General features: G+C 38.7%; 2 protein-coding genes across 5 annotated transcripts in view; one reads left to right on the top strand and one right to left on the bottom strand.

Annotated features, from left to right (window-relative positions):
* Positions 1–9,428, top strand: part of ITGBL1 (integrin subunit beta like 1) — a 140,707-nt gene extending 131,279 nt beyond the window's left edge. The window contains exons 9-11 of the mRNA XM_074151827.1: positions 2,568–2,714; positions 7,751–7,864; positions 9,337–9,428. Of these exons, the coding sequence (XP_074007928.1) occupies positions 2,568–2,714; positions 7,751–7,864; positions 9,337–9,428 (353 nt within the window). The remainder of the gene's footprint in view (positions 1–2,567; positions 2,715–7,750; positions 7,865–9,336) is intronic.
* Positions 9,429–15,201: 5,773 nt separating this feature from the next.
* The window catches only part of FGF14 (fibroblast growth factor 14), a 421,227-nt gene continuing 417,319 nt past the window's right edge, over positions 15,202–19,109 (bottom strand). For all 4 annotated transcript variants that reach the window (XM_074168349.1, XM_074145028.1, XM_074145845.1 and 1 more), the window contains one exon: positions 15,202–17,435. In XM_074168349.1, the coding sequence (XP_074024450.1) occupies positions 17,299–17,435 (137 nt within the window). In that variant the 3' untranslated portion in view covers positions 15,202–17,298. The remainder of the gene's footprint in view (positions 17,436–19,109) is intronic.

The raw sequence follows: 19,109 nt of genomic DNA, 5'->3' as shown, positions 1-19,109 counted from the left end.
TGAAGTTTTTACTGAGCTGCCTGCCTGTTGTGTTCCTCAAACTGGAGCCACAGTCCACCTTTTTTAGCCTTGGGCAATTATAAGTAGCCTATTATGGAAATATAATACACAATCAGTATTTCACTTCACATTATATTAGGCTTCTCAAACTGCATTTGTCACAACTGTTCCAGCTCTCCTAGTATTGAATAAAAATAAAAATCAGTGATCTGATAATCTTTTTACCAACACTTTTAGCATGTTTAGACAGGTTAATGAAGACTGCTCACTTAGAAATATTTCTCCCAGATAGATGTTGTTTAATATTCTCTTATGTTAATAATATAATGGAAAGTTCTTCATCATAGTCCTGTAATAAAACCCAGAAAATCCTGTTTCTATTTAAATACAGAGAGATATATTTGTTTCATTTACTGAATTGTTCTAAATCAGGGATACTGCATTATACTGAGATTTTTTATATTCCCAGTACACTTTTAAAACTTCCTATTTTTCATCAAGCTACAGATTTTTGGGTTGTGTGATTTGTTTGGTTTTTTTTTTTTTTTCCCTATTATTTCTGGTTTATTCACAACAAAAATTCTCATTTATACTAGTTGCTATCTATTTCATCCTTCTTTCTTTGGCGATACAGCCTTCTCATTCCTAACTCGTAACATCTCTCTACCATTAGACTTGGGTGGACTTCTCTCTTACTGTGGAAAAATATTGTTGGGCTATCAGTTAAATTCTTCATACAGGACAGTTAAATTCATATTTTTATAGCTGAAGATTTGTTTCTCCCATTTCTGGTTAATATTGACTTTATTATATATTTAATGTATCATATTAGTTTGAGAAACTTGTTCTCCTGAGGTGCCGAATTTTGTTTGGGGATGGCCTCAGTTTGCCCCTTGTGAACATCATCTGGTTATAATCAGTCTATAAATAAGAACCAGCTTTCTCTGCAATGATTACTTCACCTTTTTCATCATGCCGACATTCCCATATAATGGTGCCTTTTGTACTGGAAACTTATCATGCTTTTTTGGGGAACTCTGACAACAGCTACATGAATAGTCCTAAACTGAAGTTCCCCACAACCACACAGTTTTATTTCCAGGCATGGTAAGAAATAATTCATCCTGGTGTTCGGTGTGATTTTGTTTGATTTGTGTTATAATGGGCCTCTACTAGTAATCTGTCACAGCTTGCTTTGTTGCTGCATTCATATTTCACATTTAAATCTTACGGTTATTTGATTTATTGATAATTCCAAACAAAGTGACACTATTTTTAACATTATCTTTTTCTCTCCTTTGCCTCTCCTCCATCACAGTCTTTCTTCTTGATTGGAGATTAATATTTTAAACATTCTGTTAAATATTTAAATGTTCATTAACACAGATTTTTATGAATGAAGATCTGTAGTCTCAGAGCCATTGCAATATGCAATTTGTTTGTGATTTTAATTGTTTTATGTTGAATCTGAATTGATGATAGACCAATACTTTCCAGTAAATCTGCTTAATCTGAATAGTTAAATCAGTATTTTATCATGTTAGCCAAATTGGTTTGGCTGGAAGTCTTCAATTAGAGTTTTTTCTTTTCCCCTTTGCTCTATGATTGCTTTATTCTTGAATTTTATACTCTGCTATGAAGGGAATTATATTCATATCTAAAAGGACCTATGAGCAAGAGCAGCACCTTTTTGTTGCTGCTCTTGCTCATAATTTTGAGAGGTTGGGATTCATTGGAATGAAACTGGGCCACTTTGAATGTAATTTGAATATTACATTCAACTGAAATAAGTTGCTTATAATGTTTTGGCTCTTCCTTTCAGTCAGCTTGTTTGGACATCTTCAGGCAAAAGCAAAGAGCCTCTACAAAGAGGATATACACAACTAAACAATATAAAGCAGTTATTCCCAGGCTAGCACCCACGGAAGATAGATAGAAGTTAATGAGCATTGGTCTAAGCACTTGCATACTCACCACCCTGATGGATGAGGCATCCAAAGAGCTGCAGTGGCCCAAGCTGGTGTCAACTAGGAGTAAATATTATTTTGGTAAAACGGATTCCTTGAGATAAAAGAATCCTTTATGCTGTGAGGATCTATGCTGTGAGACGTAAAGGAGGAGAGGAATGGTCGTCTCAGAAAAATGCATGTCAAAATTTGGTGTGGTAAACTGCAAACTCTGTTGGGGTCTGCTTCTTCAGGTGATACTATGGGATATGCAGGTGAGACTTTAGCACCGGGCTGCAGGATTAAAGACATAGGAGGAAAGAGATTGTGTCTGTCCTCAGTAGACTGTGGATTAGGGAACATCCGGTAAAGTTGAGCTGATGCCGAGCTTTTTGGATGAGGGGAGACAAGCTTATGCTTTTCTGCACACCACTATGGCACCCTGTTTAACACAAGAATGAGAGAACTGAAGAAGGCCACCCTGCTGTGCTGTCCATCTATCTGTCTGTCTACCCTGTAGCATGTACTTCACACTGCAGAGGTCTGCAGATGACCTCAGTTGTGACCGCAGTCACTGCTTTTTGCTTGTTTTGCTCATAACCAACCTTGGTGTCGTTACAGGCCATGGTATCTGCTCATGCGGCCGATGCATTTGCCAGGACGGGTGGTTTGGAAAGTTGTGCCAGCATTCAAGGAAGTGCAACGTGACAGAGGAGGAGAGCAGAAGTCTCTGCGAGTCAGCGGATGGCGTATTATGTTCGGGGAAGGGTAAGAACTGGCAGCTGAGCTACTCCCTCTCAGGGCTCCACTAGAAGAAAACGATCATGTCCTGGAAGACTAATGGGCACGGCAGTGGTTGTTGTTTAGTAACCCTTTCTTATAAAAGGCACCTGTTATTAAAGGGATGTTATATTTGGCTCTGTAATGCACTTATATCCATTTTGTCAAACACCCACCACAGCCATACATGTTAAGCAGCGTTGTCTGCTCTCCTATGCAATTTGTTAATAGCATATAATTTCCTGTATGTGTTTATCTGATGCTCTGCACTGAACAGCTGTACATTTGAAGCTGTTAGCGCTCCATCCAGTTTGAGGGACAGGGGCACTGACTGCAGTAACAGTACAGTGGGGGAGATGGCAAATGTAATATCTCAAGCAACAGTAAGTGGAGGGGAGTGTTTAACAGCAACATGTGGTATACTTAATCACCCCCCTCCCCAGCACAGCAGCAAAGGCAAGGCAGATATCTGCAGTCCCCATGACAGAATCCCACAAACTCTTTCATTTGCTAATTTTTATTCAGGCGGTTGCGTCAGCTTCAGTCCAGCTGTAAAAAATTGCCACAGGGAGGAGTAAAATTTAGAAAATCTTGATAATTACCTGAAATTGTTCTTTGAGGTTCTTATCTTGCAGTCTTTCAGGCTAGGAAACTGCATTACTGGAAAGAGGGCTTTTTAGCTCCCCCATAGTGCAAACTGCCTATTTTTTTACATAATATGTCTGAAGAGAATAGACAAAAAACAGGTGGGGGGACTGGCTTGAGGCTAGAATGCACTCACACCAAACTGGACATGTCATTTCATCTGTTCATATATCCCTTGCATAGACAGGTAAGAAACCTGCTAGATGGAAAAAACAGTTAGGAACCTTCTACATCAGGCAGGTTTCCAGTTGTGTTTTTGCAACTTTTATTTCAGTGCAAAGAAAATTCAGATGGGCTTTCCAGTCTGGCCTTCTTCCGTCTGTATTATCACTTATTAGAATTCTCCCCCGCTGCACCATTTTATTTTGGTGTTGTCCTGTTCCCCCCCGCCCCCCCGCCCCGTTTTCACAATGTCATAGAAAATGAGAAAGTTGCGCTGTTTCTCTACTGTTTCCAGAAGATGTGGCTATCTTTAAATTAGTCTCTGTGTAAGAGGATGCTGAGTTACTGGAGAAACGGAGTTGCTCTGTTTTACTGCAGGAGTTAACTTTTCTACTCTTAGTCTTGGTCCCCCTGTGATTTTTTTATATAAACCATGAAGGTAAGCGAATATGCTTAAAATCAATAAAATACACTATATAAGAGTCTAAAGAAATATAAACATGACAAATGATACTGAATTTTAAAACTTCTTTAGCAGTATTATCTGCTACCCTTTTGTAAGGATGGCTGAGAGCTATTTATTTCAGCCTGTGGGTCTTGCTATGGGAACAATTAGGTTTGAGCATGTATACCAAGGCTAAAATTTACTTTGAGGCTTTGGAAGCAGATAATCTGGCAGGAATTTGCAGAAGCATTGAGGATTTTTTTTTTCCCCTCTGTTGGCTATGATGCCAAGGGGCTGGTTTGGGATCTGGTCACTGATGTAGGTTGGAGCACCCTGAAAGCTGCTGTAGGTTATAACCAGCTGCAGGCAGGTAGTGCTTTTAAACCTGATGGCATGAATGGAGGCTCCAAAAGCCCAGATTTTCTAAGGTAGTAGCGTACTGTTAAACAGCGTTTACTATCTATGGAAATTACAAACCTGACCCTAAATCCATAATCAGCAACACTGTTGGGATTTTTTTTTTTTTAAAGTTTCTTCAGCCTCCAAGCACAGGTAAGCTTCCAATGTGATGGAAGGTTGCCTTGAGGATAGTCGATATAATAAAGCTGTGTCAAATTAGATGCTATAGCAGCTTTATTGTGGGAACAGCTGGTCATATGTAAGTGCTTGTCCCAGCAGAGAAATACCTACATAAGGTAACTTCTAAAGGTGTGAACATCCAAGGAGGCTACTATCTCCTACCTCTTCTCAGAGCAGGATGGGGATCACAGGCAAAACCAGCCTCATTACTTGCAACCTTTTTTTCTATGTCTAGCTTTTTTTTTTCCCCCTTTTTTTTTCTTTTTTTTTCTTTCTTTTATTTTTTTTTGTAAGGCAAATCTATTCTTGATGCTTAAATATGTATCTGGAAATCACGTCTTACTAGGTAGCCATACTTTAAAATGTTGTTCATAGCAAGTGTGACTGGCACTATCCAGAGGCCAAAATGACAAATCGTTCTTAATTGTTCTTTCTGGTTCATTACACTGAGCAATAAGTAACCATTACTGGTCAAATAAAAGGGAATTTTGAACCTGTGCACTAATGGTGGTCATTCTGTCTTTTACTGGAAACTTAGCCAAGAGATGCAAGCGCTATAATGGATTAAGGGAGCCTTAGTTTCTATATGTACAATTTAATAGACTCTATGGAGTCCTGGTTTTCAGCAGATAGCTGCTGAACACTTCCAGAAAATTACACTCTGTTAATGTGAGCAAAGTTGGACATCCACATTCCCAGGCTCTTTTCAAAATCTTGGCTCGCCAACTGTGCCACCTGTAGTAAAAGCTCTTCCCAAGGAAAACAGCAACACCCACCACGCTGCTGCCTCCCTGGCAGTAAATGTAGGGCTGCAGATGGCTACTGTAATGGTGCAGGACGCGGGCTAGGTAATGAGCCAAATCCTATCCGAGAGGATCTGGCCGGAATCCCAGGGAACACCCTGCAACTAGTTAGACTCATTTTAATTAAACTGAGGAGCCTCCCAGAGCAGCATGCTCTGTTCAGGGAAAAGACTTGATACATTCATTCTCCCTAACACATTTTACATTATGGAGCCTGATCTTCCTTGGTTGACTTGGTGTTAAATTTACTGTATCTTCTGCAAAATAGTTTTAAAAATTGTGGGTATCCCTCAGTAGCAGCATCAGTGCCTGCTTTTGCAGAATCACTTCACTCACAATGTCATCCTCTTATTAACTACTTTAATTTCACTAAAAGTCTCATACTATTTATCATTATTTTCAGCTGTCAGTACCTTACAGTTTGTATAAACAGAGACATTTGGTTTAAATTACCCTCAAGTATGTTGTAGTGTATCTCTTATACAACAGCCATGCAATATGCATGCTCTCCTCCACTGCCTCTTTATACAATGGCATTTTTTTATCCTTGTAGGGAATGTCAGTATTTTCCGTGCCCGTGGCTCAGTAAGCAATATTCAGAACTCACAGAAAAAGTAGATGCTTAACCAAATACTCCATCCCCAAATGTTCCAATCACTAGCTCTTCCTGTATATATTTAAATGTTCCATATAAAACAAATTAAAACAGCATTTCTCTAAAATTAGGCAATAAGTTAATTTTTGTCAATGTACAGTAAACACTAAATTACTTACATTTTTAATGAAAAATTAGCTACTCTGCTGACGCTGTTCTGAAGTTTTAAAGAATTAAGTTTTGGTGATCAGAGACACTTCAGTATTTATTGGAAAAAACTAGGGAAAATTGGTGGATATCGACAGATCCACATTTTTTAAAAGAAATGTGTATTTGAATTTTTACTATGGATTGTATTCAGAGGTCACTGAAAAGAGTGGAAAGACGGAAAAGACCAAAGTGTATAAAAAGTTGGGTCAGGCCAAACCATGAATTCTGTTTAGGTTATATTCTGACATAACCAAACTTCCTTCTATATATTTTTCTTTAATATTGCATTAAACACATAGGTGACTTTGTACTGGAATAATTCTGGAAATATTGCAAGAGCAACAGCATCTAACTCATTTATAAGTATGTTCTGTTAAAGGTCGACAGCTTCTTTGGTGACTATTTTTTTTAAAACTCTGTCTCCCGTAATTGACAACTATGTGTGTGTTCTTCGTTATCTTTTGTTTGGTTTTTGAGATTTTGTATTGACTGGTGCTGCAACCAGTTCTTAGGGCTAGGTCCACAAAGGGATTTTTGCTTAGCAGTTACTAAGCGCTCCACCTTGGCATTTAAGTGCCTGAACTCTGTGTGGGGTCAGGCAGCTGAGGGTGGGCTCTGTGAAAGCCATAGTGTCTTCAGATGGGTGCTGGAGTCAGCCAAGAGGACGTACCATCTCCTAGTGGCATTTCTAGTTGCAGAAAAGCCTCTTTCACACCCTTCTCAGGCTACAGGCTTCCTGACGCATGATTGCCTGGGGGAAACTGTCCTTTTACAGGATTCAGAGCCATGAGCCTTCTCCTGAAGGTAGGGATGTCTCCGAGTCTTCCCTTAAAGAGACGTTTCTGGTGATTGGTGGGTACATTGGGCATTTGCATCACCCAAATGTCCCCATAAGGTCCCTCCTTTGCCTGTGGGGGTGTGACCTGACATCCCTGAGGAGGAGGAGAGCTGCTTATCCCAACATGGGGCATTGGGGTACTCTGCAGGAATAAGCAAACTGCTGAACCCCCATTATGTGTACAAACCCATTCAGCCCTAGAGTGAATATTTAGTAATTCCATGGGAGATGGAGCAGCTTCATCTGTGGTGACGAGGATTTTGGGGGTCTTAAATGCTAGTCTTAGGTGCCTTAGGTCTTTTGAGGACTCATCCCTGAAGACCTTAGATGAGGAGGGCCATTTTCTTCCTGGGTACGATTTTATTGCCTTCAGTAACAGTGGGTCAGGGACAATTTAAGCTTTTCTAGACAAAAAAAAAACCCGAACAGTTACTGGGAAGAGTAGCCCTGATTGTAGGTCTCTGAAACCAAAGGAAAGCTTCAAATTGTGAGCCTTGATTAAGTGAAATAGCAGAATCAAAGCATTAATAGTAACGTCCCGCATACTCTAGCTCACCCCAAAAGAATCCTTTTATTCAAAAAGATTTTTGCTTGATTATTTTCTTTTGTGCAATAGCTTTTTAGGCAGCAATTTTGTGCATATGCACACGTGTGTGTGTGTGCGCATATGTGTGTCTGGGGATGTTATTTTCTAGTCTGAAAATGCCAGTGCTCTTTGACTGCGAGTAATAATTTTTGTGATTTCAGGTTCCTGCCACTGTGGAAAGTGCATCTGTTCACCACAGGAATGGTACATTTCAGGCGATTTTTGTGAATGCGATGACAGAGACTGTGACAAACATGATGGTCTCATTTGCACAGGTGCAGTACTAAGGCTAACACTTAATTGCTCTAAGAAACAAACTGTGTTGATGGGAATTATGTCAGACAAAGCCCAGCTTCTTCTTTCTCCAGTGACGGAGGAAGTGCATTCGCTGGCTATTCAAACCTGCTACAATTGTTCCTTCGTGCAGCGTGATAATCAACTTAAGGTTTCAAAACAACAGTCGAAAGCCTGAGTATGAATTTAAATAAGTGAGCCAGCCACAAAATCCTTCAACAATTTTCACTGCAGCAAACTACAAGATGATGCTTTTTGGCAAAGGGTGTGCAGTGTCAGCATTGTGATCATGAGATTTCTTTAACTTTTGTTGTCTTACTGGACTTTCTATGTCCGTAACGCATTTAAGACATACACAAAATTCACTTGTCTGATGATCTTTGGTAGGTGAGAGGCATAGCTGTGTGGGTTAACAGAGCTTCCTGGCAATCAGACAATTCTCAGTGGGAGGCTGAAGTACCGGACAGTTTTTCTTGTGACGTGATGGCTGGTGATTAAAGCAGCTTCACCTTAACATTGTCTGGGAGTTCAGGTGGCAGATGCGGATGGAAGTGGGCAGGCTGCCAACAAACCCTCATGACAAATCTAGTGACAAGAAGCAACATGGGAATCGCTAAATTAACTCACTGGCTGCTTCCTGTTACAAATCTTAATTTTAGAAAATCTTTGCTGAGCAATTATTAGATGTGGAGGAAATCTGCAAGCCGATTAGAGTGAGAGTGGGAGGGCTGACACTAGTAAATTGTGTCTTCCAGCCAAGCCCTATTAGCAAGGGTCCTTTTCTTGGGGCAAGAAGCCAGTATAGAGGCAACAGGAGCCTTTTCTTCAGCTACAGCGGCTATTCATGGATCTTCATAAAGTCAGAAGGAAGAGCAGCACAAATTTGAAACCCAGGCTGTAGAGGTCTCAAGCTGAGCATCCAGGTGTCGTGAAAATATTGAAATAAAATGAAAATGTGGATCTCAGTACTTTAGTCGTAGAGAGTTTGAGATATTATTTATTTGCATAGTACTTCTGAGAATTTGGGTTTAAGGTTTTTCATGTTCAAAGTGATGTTTTTATTGCTATTTTGTTTGTAACTTTTAGTATCTTTTTCTTTTTGCATAATAGTTAAAAATAATCTTGTTTTTCCTTCTACCTGGAGGTACAGTGTGAACACTGAGCCTCAACAGTTGGGTACAAATAGTGGTGGCATAATTACAATATTTGCAATTCTGCTGATGAAATTATTGAGAGAATGCTATTAATCCTTTGTAAAGTGTAGGTTTGGGGTGGCTTCTTAATGCAATGGTACAGTAATTGCTTCCTTCCAGAGGAAAAAAAAAAATGGGGGGGAGGGGAACAATAAAGGAACAATGCAGCTACTTTAGCATGGCTTTTTCCTTCCCATGGAACACTTTTTAATTTAGGACATTTCAATTATGATAATTGCCCTTTATTCATTTCGTTCTAGGCAATGGTGTTTGTAACTGTGGAAACTGCGAGTGCTGGGAAGGATGGAATGGAAATGCTTGTGAAATCTGGCTGGGGAGAGAATACCCTTAACAAAGGACGTCAGAGAATGAGGAGGTTTTTTGTTTGTTTTTCTTTAGGCTGCTAGAACATTTAATTTCAGAAGTACTCAGTGTGTGGGTGTGAATGCACGCACACGTGCATGGGCGTAAATCCTTTAGAACACTCATTTGAGGGCCTGCTCCTTAAATGCATGACAAAACTGAAAGAAAAAAAATGAAAAATGCCTTGGGAGCAGGACAGTCCAAGCTCTAAAAGGTGAAGTCATAAAATACTGGCCCTGTGGAACTTCTCCAGAGTTTTTTGGTAAATTCAGTGGGACTGAGATTACATCCATAATGCCTCTTTCTTAAGCAAAGTTTGGAAAAGGTGTAAGAAAGCCTTTTTTTTTTTTTTTTTAACATTATTTACTTGGTTGTCACTTCTCCATATCAGTACGCAACAATATTCCTGTAGAAGAGTAGCACTAGTTGCATATTTTTCAAATTATTAATTTGATTATTTTTATGGTGTTTGACAAATACATTGTTTGGCCGTTTTTTCTTTCGAAGAATACTGGTTATGCACCAGCTTATAAATTGAGAGAAGCTGTAAAGAAGCTTATCAAAATACTAGTCATATTTTTTCTGGTCAAAGAATTGTATTTATATAACTGAGGTCCAATTACCTGACAACCATAGACTGAAGACCTAAAACATTTGAACAGACCCCTGTCCACAAGAGAACTTCTTAGTTTCTGTGGTTAATGTGTCAGTAAGTTGGTTATCTGTTCTACATACTGCAATACTTTCAAATGCATAACCTATAGGAGTATAAGGAAGGAAACTAATAAAGATATAAATGTATGATTGCCTATTCTGAGTATGTATCCTGCAACTCATATGTACTTTTATCATACTATTCTATGTATGTACAGTTGCCTAGTCCTCTTAAAAGTAAAGCAAATGAAAATTTGTTATACTAATAGCTTTTAGGATGACAATTCTGTATGCTATTAGAAATCACTGTTTGGAACAGATTGCACTGTCACACATGGTATTCATTGAATTTAACTGTTTTTATAGAAGTGAGGAGCCTGAAGGTCAACTGACTTGAAAAATCAGTTATGCTACGCAGTAGCCTGGTCTCAGCCAAAGATGTTCAGACAATGGCAACAACGTAATTAAAGTTTTAATACAGTAAATACAAACAAAGCAGTGGTATGAACAAAAATTTTATTTTTCCAATGGTGAAATGCTGCTCAGTGTGAAATTCACATTGAGTTATGAACGATGCACAACTATTGGGACTTCCCTAACTTATTTACATATGAGTTTCTTATTTTTTGTACATGTAGATTTGGCAGCCCTTGAATTCTTTAGAGCAAAAAAAGATACATACATTTTAGTTCCAAAAGTGTTTACATTTTGTGAAACCATGATTGAGCTAGAAATTGCTTAGATGGCTGGAAAATATTTCTTTTTAATACCAAACTGGAACATTGTGGTTTAGGTGCCAAGGTCCTGATTTTTAAAGAGGTACATGATTCAGAAATAAGGGAACTATATATCAATGAGAAAAGGTATTTCCATTATTAGTCTAGAAATTAATTTTCTTTTCCAAAGGACAATATTGAAATAGGAAAATACAATGGTACAGAACATGTAATAGAATGCAAAAAAATTGAATGAATTTATTTTATCACTTTTATTATCCCCCTTCCCACGTAGCTTGCTCTTTCTCTTACCCATTTTTTTTTTTTCCTTAACCTGGATTCTTTCTTTCTAAAAATGAAGCTTGTGAAACCCGTGTTCTCAGGGAGTATAATCACCAAACATCCATGCATAACTTATTTATCTGCATACCTTCTATATAACGAGACATAAATCCCAAAGCTGCTAACTGCTCTCTTTTCAGATAACCAAAATATCAGGCAGGGTTCTAAAATGTATTGATACAGTATAAAGAATATTCTATGTAAAATTCATCTTGAAATTATAGTTTATATTTTACACTTATAACCCTTAAACTCCATAGAACTTAACAAGAATATTTTCTTAAATTTTAAAATATAGGCATTTTGTCAGCCCTGGTGTCTGGAGAGCACAGATTCTTGGTTTTATTTATATTTATGAATACCGCTGACCTGGATCATCTTATAATCGATGTTTTTTTGCAGATACATTTGTCTGCTGAATCAGAGTGCAAACAATGAAAGATACAAAATTTTCCTTGATTTCCTTCCATTTGTATTTAGTACTGTAATAAGAAAATACTAGATAATCAAAACTCGTATCTAGGTCCAGTAGATGTTTTTGTCTTGTTTCGTGGCATGATAAGCAGATTTATATATACTGTATATCAGCTGCGGTATTTCAGGTATTCTTATTTATAGACAAAAGAACAATTTTTTAGAGGGTTGCAATGTCATATTTGATACATTTTACTTTGTAATTTGCTTTTATTTCAAATTTATATACTTAAAAAGTGTAAGATGATTCTGATTTCTATTTAGAACTTCTTAAAAAACCAATCTACTCCAATATTTTGGCTACTGGATGGATCACATATCCATAACATTTCAAAAAGTGTTATCCAAGTTCTTTGTTAAGATACATGTGGAAAAATACTAGAATATTCTAAGACAGCCACTGTCAGTGGTTTATTAAAATGTAAATTATTAAACAAAATGGTGCTATTGCTACAAACCTTAAAGTATTAACTAAGACTACTAAAATATAATGGATACATAAATTCCTTTCCTACTTTCACTTTGTTTCTTATAGTGTTGCCTAAACATTCCCCCCGCTCTTCATGCTGAGGTAACTGGTGATGTAACTCCCAGCAGATCTGCTTTGTGGCTCATTTCCTCACTAGAAAAATGAGATCGGAAGGAATAAGATTATTATTCCACATAGGCAAAAATAATAGCTGTATTAATAAATAGTGATTTTACACCTCATACCCTGCGACGGGAATTCCAGCTACATAAAGCGTAAAAGCAGGAAGAGGTGTGAGGGAGTGAAACTTAATGCTTGATTCCTCCGTACCTAGGGACAGTAAAAACTTTTTGCCAGGCCTGTGGCAAAAGGCAGTTCTCGGTGTATCCGGCCCAAACCACGACATAGGTGGTAAAACCAAATTGGATAAATGGGAATTTCATACTGGCTGGATTGATAAACCTTATAAACAAAATATACTACAGCCTTGCTTTCTTCTTATGAGAGAAAGGACACAATCCAGAAGTGGGCCAAATGCTTCTACAATAAACTTGAGGGTTATGCCTATTGTATATAGCATATCTGTAATAACACCTATAAAACAGCTGTGGATTGATTTGTTTGTATAAATTATTAACTTGTGACCCTTCTTTCCCTGGCCATACTCTCTTTTAGAAACACATTGATGAACGTTTAATTATGTACCTGCTCTGACATATTTCTGATGCTCTGCCCTCAGTTCTTTACAGAATGACATCTTATTTTGTAGCTAAATGACACTGGGATGAAGAAAGCTAAGTTGAATATTTCTGTGACTAGGTAATAGAACAGAAATTTAATTAAATCTTTGAAAATAAGTAAGTCATAGCATTTGCATTAGTCACCACAAAAAAAAACCCTGTTATTAGATGTTTTAAAATGCATTGCAAAGAATATGAGTTTATCTAAGGAGGCATTTAAAAGAAAGATAATCTCCTTACTTAGTCTAATTTTACTTGCATTCCCATTTGAATGGAGCTGAATAATTTCTTCTTTATACCAATAAACAGATGGATCAGCAAGACACACTTCTAATGCATAGACCAAACTGCCTGCTTTCATACCTCATTGTTTACAGTGGTTTTAAACCAAGAGAAAAAGTTTCCCAATATATATAAAAAAGTCAGAGTTCTTAGTGTTTTTCAGGTATATACCATAGTTAAAGTGAATTACTTTACTTTATATCTGGGGGAGCATTTTTGTTAATAACCAACCTGACTCTACACAAGTTAAAGTTTATGAAAATTATAGTATATCGAAAAATTATTTGAGCGTGGCTAAAACCCCAGCAAATTAAGCAAAAGCTGTGTTATGTCAACTACAAAGCACTTAAAAGCTACAGACACCTTTCTATAGGCTCTACCGTGTGAGCAATCTCATAAGGATTCTTGTGTATTTATAAAATTTCTGAAGTACAACAAAATGGTGCCTTGTTGAAGTAGTTCATATCTACTTAAAACTGGATTTCTAAAACTGTGCAGGTGTGACTGATTTCGCCAAATAGAACTGTAGCTAAAATACAGATAAAAAAAAAAAGGAAAGAGCTAATGACTATGTGCAGTGTTAACGTACGAAATGGTAAGATGAGCTTGGATTGCTGTGCAAACAGTCTCTCAGAGATTAGATAAAACCCAGAAGAAGAACAAAATACAAAGCAAGCATGCAAAGGACCTGGAACGCTGCAGATTCACAGACAGCTGGACGTGTGAGTACAAAACCCCCAATCTGTAAATACAAATTGATTCCATCAGGTTTACTATACAGTACTTTAGTAGTAACAGAAAGTTGAAAACAGCTTTCACTCAACAGCAAAATTAGTTTTAGAGGGAAGAAAATGGTGAAGTCTCATCCTGGAGAACAGCAAGAGAGGTATTATATTAAGGAGCTAAAATTTTCTTTGGCATGGTAAAAGGGGAGAACTGAGTTTGCCAACCTATTTACATGAAGTTTCACCATCCTGTGGCCAGTGCAACGATGTTTTTGCACAGTCTACTTCTTACATAAACCTTTTTGTTGTCTTTCGGTATGCCTTCATATAAATGTTTTATTCATCGTGTTGAATCTGTGTATACAACAAATACGAATAAACACAAACTGTACAATGCAGACAAACTCTTTGCATATATGTATGTAAATTTAGTAATACAGACCAACAATTCTTTGATAGACACAACCTACTACATGCAGTTCATCCTTGCCATCCTCTTCCCATGCAACATATGAGACAAGAGACAAAATTAAAGGGAGGAAAAAAAGCACAAAGACCCCTTTGCTGTGTTTAAACATATTGTAGAAAAAATATTTTTTAGGACATCTATTAATTGGATTAAACACACATATGGATTTAGCCCATAGAAACAAAATCAGAAAATAATAAAAAAAAAAATGCTGTATTTCCAGTATGTACTAACTGGTTACAAAAATTTAATCTGGCCTGAATTATAGCCCCCCAAACTATTTTGCAGATCATAATTACCCAGGATCAAAAGTTTAATGTTGAAAACAGTACTTGTAGCATCAGGCCGTGAACCAGAACCTCCTTGTGTGGCTCGGCCAGGTCTCCAACCCTGTCTCTCCCCAGACTCTTACACTGCGAGAGTAAAAAGACAGCTGGATGGAACACGAACACATCTCCCCTCCTCATGATCTCTAATGAAATACATTAGCTGAGAGAGAAAGAGAATGTAGCCTTCGCCTTACTCAAAATATTGTGAAGTGTTCCTCTTATAGTTGTAGGAAAGCCTGGGGCCTCCCCTGGGACCCAGAAGACAGTACAACGTCAAGGCTGCTGCCTCCCATGGGTCCTCCAGATGCAGAGCAAGCCCCCAGCTCACCATATGAGATGCTTTGGTTTGTTTTTGTTTTCTCAGGGATGGTGTGTACATCCCACTGGACCAGATGGGATGAGAAGGGGGCACCGGAGTTTTTTAATAAAGCGTTGCTTTTCCCACACACATATTTAGTGCTAGCAGGCAAGGACACAGTCTAAGTCAATGTTTCTTTGCATTTTAATCACAGTATTAGAGTAGGTTTGTTTTTGTTGTGGGTTTTTTTTTTTTTCTCTACATGGATAGTGGGCTTCATGCTTTACTCATTCCCTCCCTAGAAAGACCCAACATCAAGTGTTAGCTTGCTGTTCTCACATTACATATATAAACAAGGAAGTCTGGCCTACAGGAAAAAAAAATAAAATAGTTTATCTAAAATTTAGCAGCTTTACAGTAGCCTCCTTGAAGAGTGCACTAAATGTTACTTATAAAAACAGAGCACATTTGAAAACTAGCATGAGGAGTTGCTTCAGACTGAATCAGTTGTTCAGCTGAGCAGACGGGGAGTTTGAAATAACCAGTGGTCGCTGCTAGGGACTTCAGCACAAAGATGTGATAAAACAAATTGCCAGAAATAACAAAGCTGAAATAGGCCTGGATGATTTCCTTTTTTTTTTTTTTTTGTGTCTATAAATATCAAGGTAACATCAAGAGGGCAAGAGAGCGTTGCCACACAGTTTTCCAGCCTGAGGTACAGTTTGGTCCTTGTTACCCTTTCTGAGAAACAAATACCTTCTCCAGCAAACAGAGAGTACCCATATTTTTAGTCTTCTGAAAGCCTGTGACTAAGTGTGCAACACTTCAGTGGCATCTCTGTGGCATTCTCTAAATCTTCCCCCCCTTCCCTCCTCCCACATTGGTTTAATTGTTCACAAGTGACAAACTCAATGTGTTGATGGTGTTTCTGGTTCAATTTTATGATGTTTTTGATTTCTTGTAGGTTCATGTAGGAGAAAGTACAGTATACAGAGATCAAGGCAAGGCACCTTCAATCTAGCAATTTGGTGGGCATATTATCCTAGGAAGCTGAGTGGAGGTACGTACTGGGATATCAGTGAGATACATAGGACCAGACTTTGCATGCTTAGCTAAAAATAAAAATAAAGTTTTTTAATATGTCCAGTTTTAAAACTTTTTTTTTTAAAACACCAGAAATATTAAACTATAATTTGTAACTACCCTTTGCATTGGTGCTGCAAAAAAGAACACAACAACATCCTTGCCCATGCTTTGCTAAGTAGGTGTGGGATTCAGCCAAAAATAACAATGGCATTAAGTTCAGTTCCTTAAAAACAGGAAAGGATTATATTTTAAATGGATTTAGGTAGCGCAATTCTGGTTACTCTTATTTATTTTTTTCTGTTATTGGTGGTGGTTGTTTTTCAAACAATGAAGATTTAGTAGATGAAAAATGAGCCTTAATTCAGGCCTACAAGGCCTACAAAATTCTTTGGACCCACTTTCCCAAAAATGAGTGGGTCTTGCTCGCTGGGCAAGGCAAATGTTACCATTACCAGTAAGCCTGTGATATGTATAAAACACACACACAAAAAGAAACTGTAGGGGGATGCCAAACACTCGTTTCAGAAAACTTCCCGTTGGCTGTGTTTGACACTCTTCCCTCCACTATAACGCCAACCTCAGAAGCACAGTATCTGTTACTAAAGAGTATTCACATTTAATCAATATTGTAAGCCAGAGACAACAATCCTATTCTTTATAGATATAATTTGTAATACTAGATTTTTGAAGGCTTCCTGATTCCCTGATTGCTTTCAAAACTAAGCCACCGGCAACAATTAAGTTATAGAGAAACACAATCCCTGCAAAAGGTCACAGACAGTGGAGCGAGCAGCCTTATAAAAAAGGGAAGAAGAGAAATCCATAAATAGCACAGGTTTACAGCATCTAACTAGAAATTACTTGATTATTTGTGTGCTACAAAATAGAACTTAAACACATGGATTTTGCTGAAACTGGACTCAAAAAGGGAGTATGGGCAATTGTCAGCAGGCAAGGTATCAAGTGTACTTGTGAAGTATGTCATTCACATGAAGTGTCACAGTCACAGAAAAGATATTAAAAAGGCATTCCAATATCTGGTAGGGCATTCCATGGTCTGAGTTTAGCTGGTTCATCCAGGTGTCTTCTCGTTGTGGGTGGAGCTACACATTGAGCTTTATCCGCTTGCAATAACTCAGTTCAGAAAACAGCAGCGGGCGCGTCGGCGACGTGCCGCAAGCTGATCCACGGACACTGCAGAGGGGAAGTCCGGCAAGGATAAATCGCTCAACCGTACTCAGGACTCAGTAAGTCACAACACCTGTGAGGATCTGGCTATGTCGTCTTACTCTTGGTAACTGGTTTGCCGCCATTCATTATTGCAGATGCACTTGTGCTTTTACTTGGAGTTACCCCAGCCTTTGGCACTGTTTCTCCAATATCATGCAAAGATGGTTCTCGGTACATGGCAACTGCAGGGAGAAAAGAGAAAAGGAGAGACATTTTAAAGAATGCATCTCATTTAAGAGCTCATCTCAAATAGGACTAATTTTCTACAATAATGATACTGTAATATAATCCATGTTACTCCTGCATCTGAGGGAAACTATTTATTTTGGCAGACACTTGTTTTGCGTGACTTATAGCTTTCACGGACCCTCCAAATCTCTTACTTCTTCCGTATCTGACTTAAAAACACAGTAGAAAACTCTATGTTTGCTTGTTTAATGGAAACTAGAGAAGCCTTGGAAATGGAAAACTACTGTTCTATTTTTGCATGAGGCAGACAAACAAAAATATACATATATATACACACATATGTATATACGTACCCCCCTTAAAGAAATATTCTGCAAGTTTTTACAAGTAAAATATGATGCAATAAGACAGATGGTCTTTAACAAATGGGATCATACAATCCAGTTGTCTAGACTTAAGTGGGTTTTTTTTAGTCCTATGTTGCAAGACTAGGCTTGGGGCCAGTTCTACAAAGTTATTTGTACATCCCTCTCCCAAATCTGAGGAGCTTGGCCATGATCTCTTCAGGTGTGTACTGAAGAAATCTCCAGGACAGTGCTGCAGAGAGTACGCAAGAGGTTTGGGTTTTTTGATTCCTCCTTTCCAAAAACCTATGCAGTAGCCACTGATCTCCACTGAATGTAGAAGTGCAGAAAACTACAAATTAAACTATTAACTGAATTCTTAGAGGAATTAAAAGTTTGGCCCTGGGCTTCAGTCCCTATCTAACCACTTTAAATCCTTTGAGGAAAATACATGTGTTCCATTACACAGTTCCAGCATTAAGCTGCCTGTCGTGGTTTAGCCTCAGACGGCAACAAAGGACCACGTGGCAGCCGCTCGCTCAGATGGGGCCCTCCCCCCGCCAGCGCGGCCGGGAGGGGAGAATCGGAAGAAAAAGGCAAAAACTCGTGGGTTGAGACAAAGGCAATTTAACAGAACAGCAAGGAGAGCAAGAAACAACAACAATAATAACACCGACAGAGGAATACACAGCCACGAGTACGATACCACCGCTTGCCGATCGCACCCGGGACGCCCCCCGACCGCTCCGCTCCCCTGGGGGATGACTTCCTGCCCCTCCCCTTCCCCGGCTAGCTCCTGTTACCCCCTGAGCATGGCTCACATGGGATGGAATACCTGTGTCCCTGCTAGGTCCTGGGGAGAATTAACCCTATCCCCGCCAGACCCAGGACATCATCCACCCCTTATTCCATACCATTTCATGCCATGCCCAGATCTTACAGTTTCCAATTAAATACTATCAGTTTCCCCTGACATACATATATATATATATATACATATGTATATCTCCATACAGGCGTAATGTCCTTAGTCTGTGCGCCATCACTCTAAAATGTCCGTTGAGTTCATATAGTCCATGACTTCGAGCTCCATCTGTTGGAACAGTCCCTCAGGGCATGCAAGATAGCGTGTGTGGAGCTGGACTGTCGCATGCTGTATTCTTGGGGCTTGTGGCTGATGTATCCGGTGCGGCTCATGTCCATGGTCCATGGGTTGAAGATGTCGATCTCAGTGAAGTTGCTGGACGCCAGCTGCTGAGGTCAGTTCTGGTCCCTTCGCTGCTGCACTTTACTTGGTTTTTCATCAGAGTCCATTTGTCATTA

The sequence above is a fragment of the Numenius arquata genome, chromosome 1 (genome assembly GCF_964106895.1).
Source record: "Numenius arquata chromosome 1, bNumArq3.hap1.1, whole genome shotgun sequence".
NCBI classification, from domain to species: domain Eukaryota; kingdom Metazoa; phylum Chordata; class Aves; order Charadriiformes; family Scolopacidae; genus Numenius; species Numenius arquata.
Note: the sequence above shows the minus strand (reverse complement) of the source record. Positions and strands in the feature narration are given on the sequence as shown.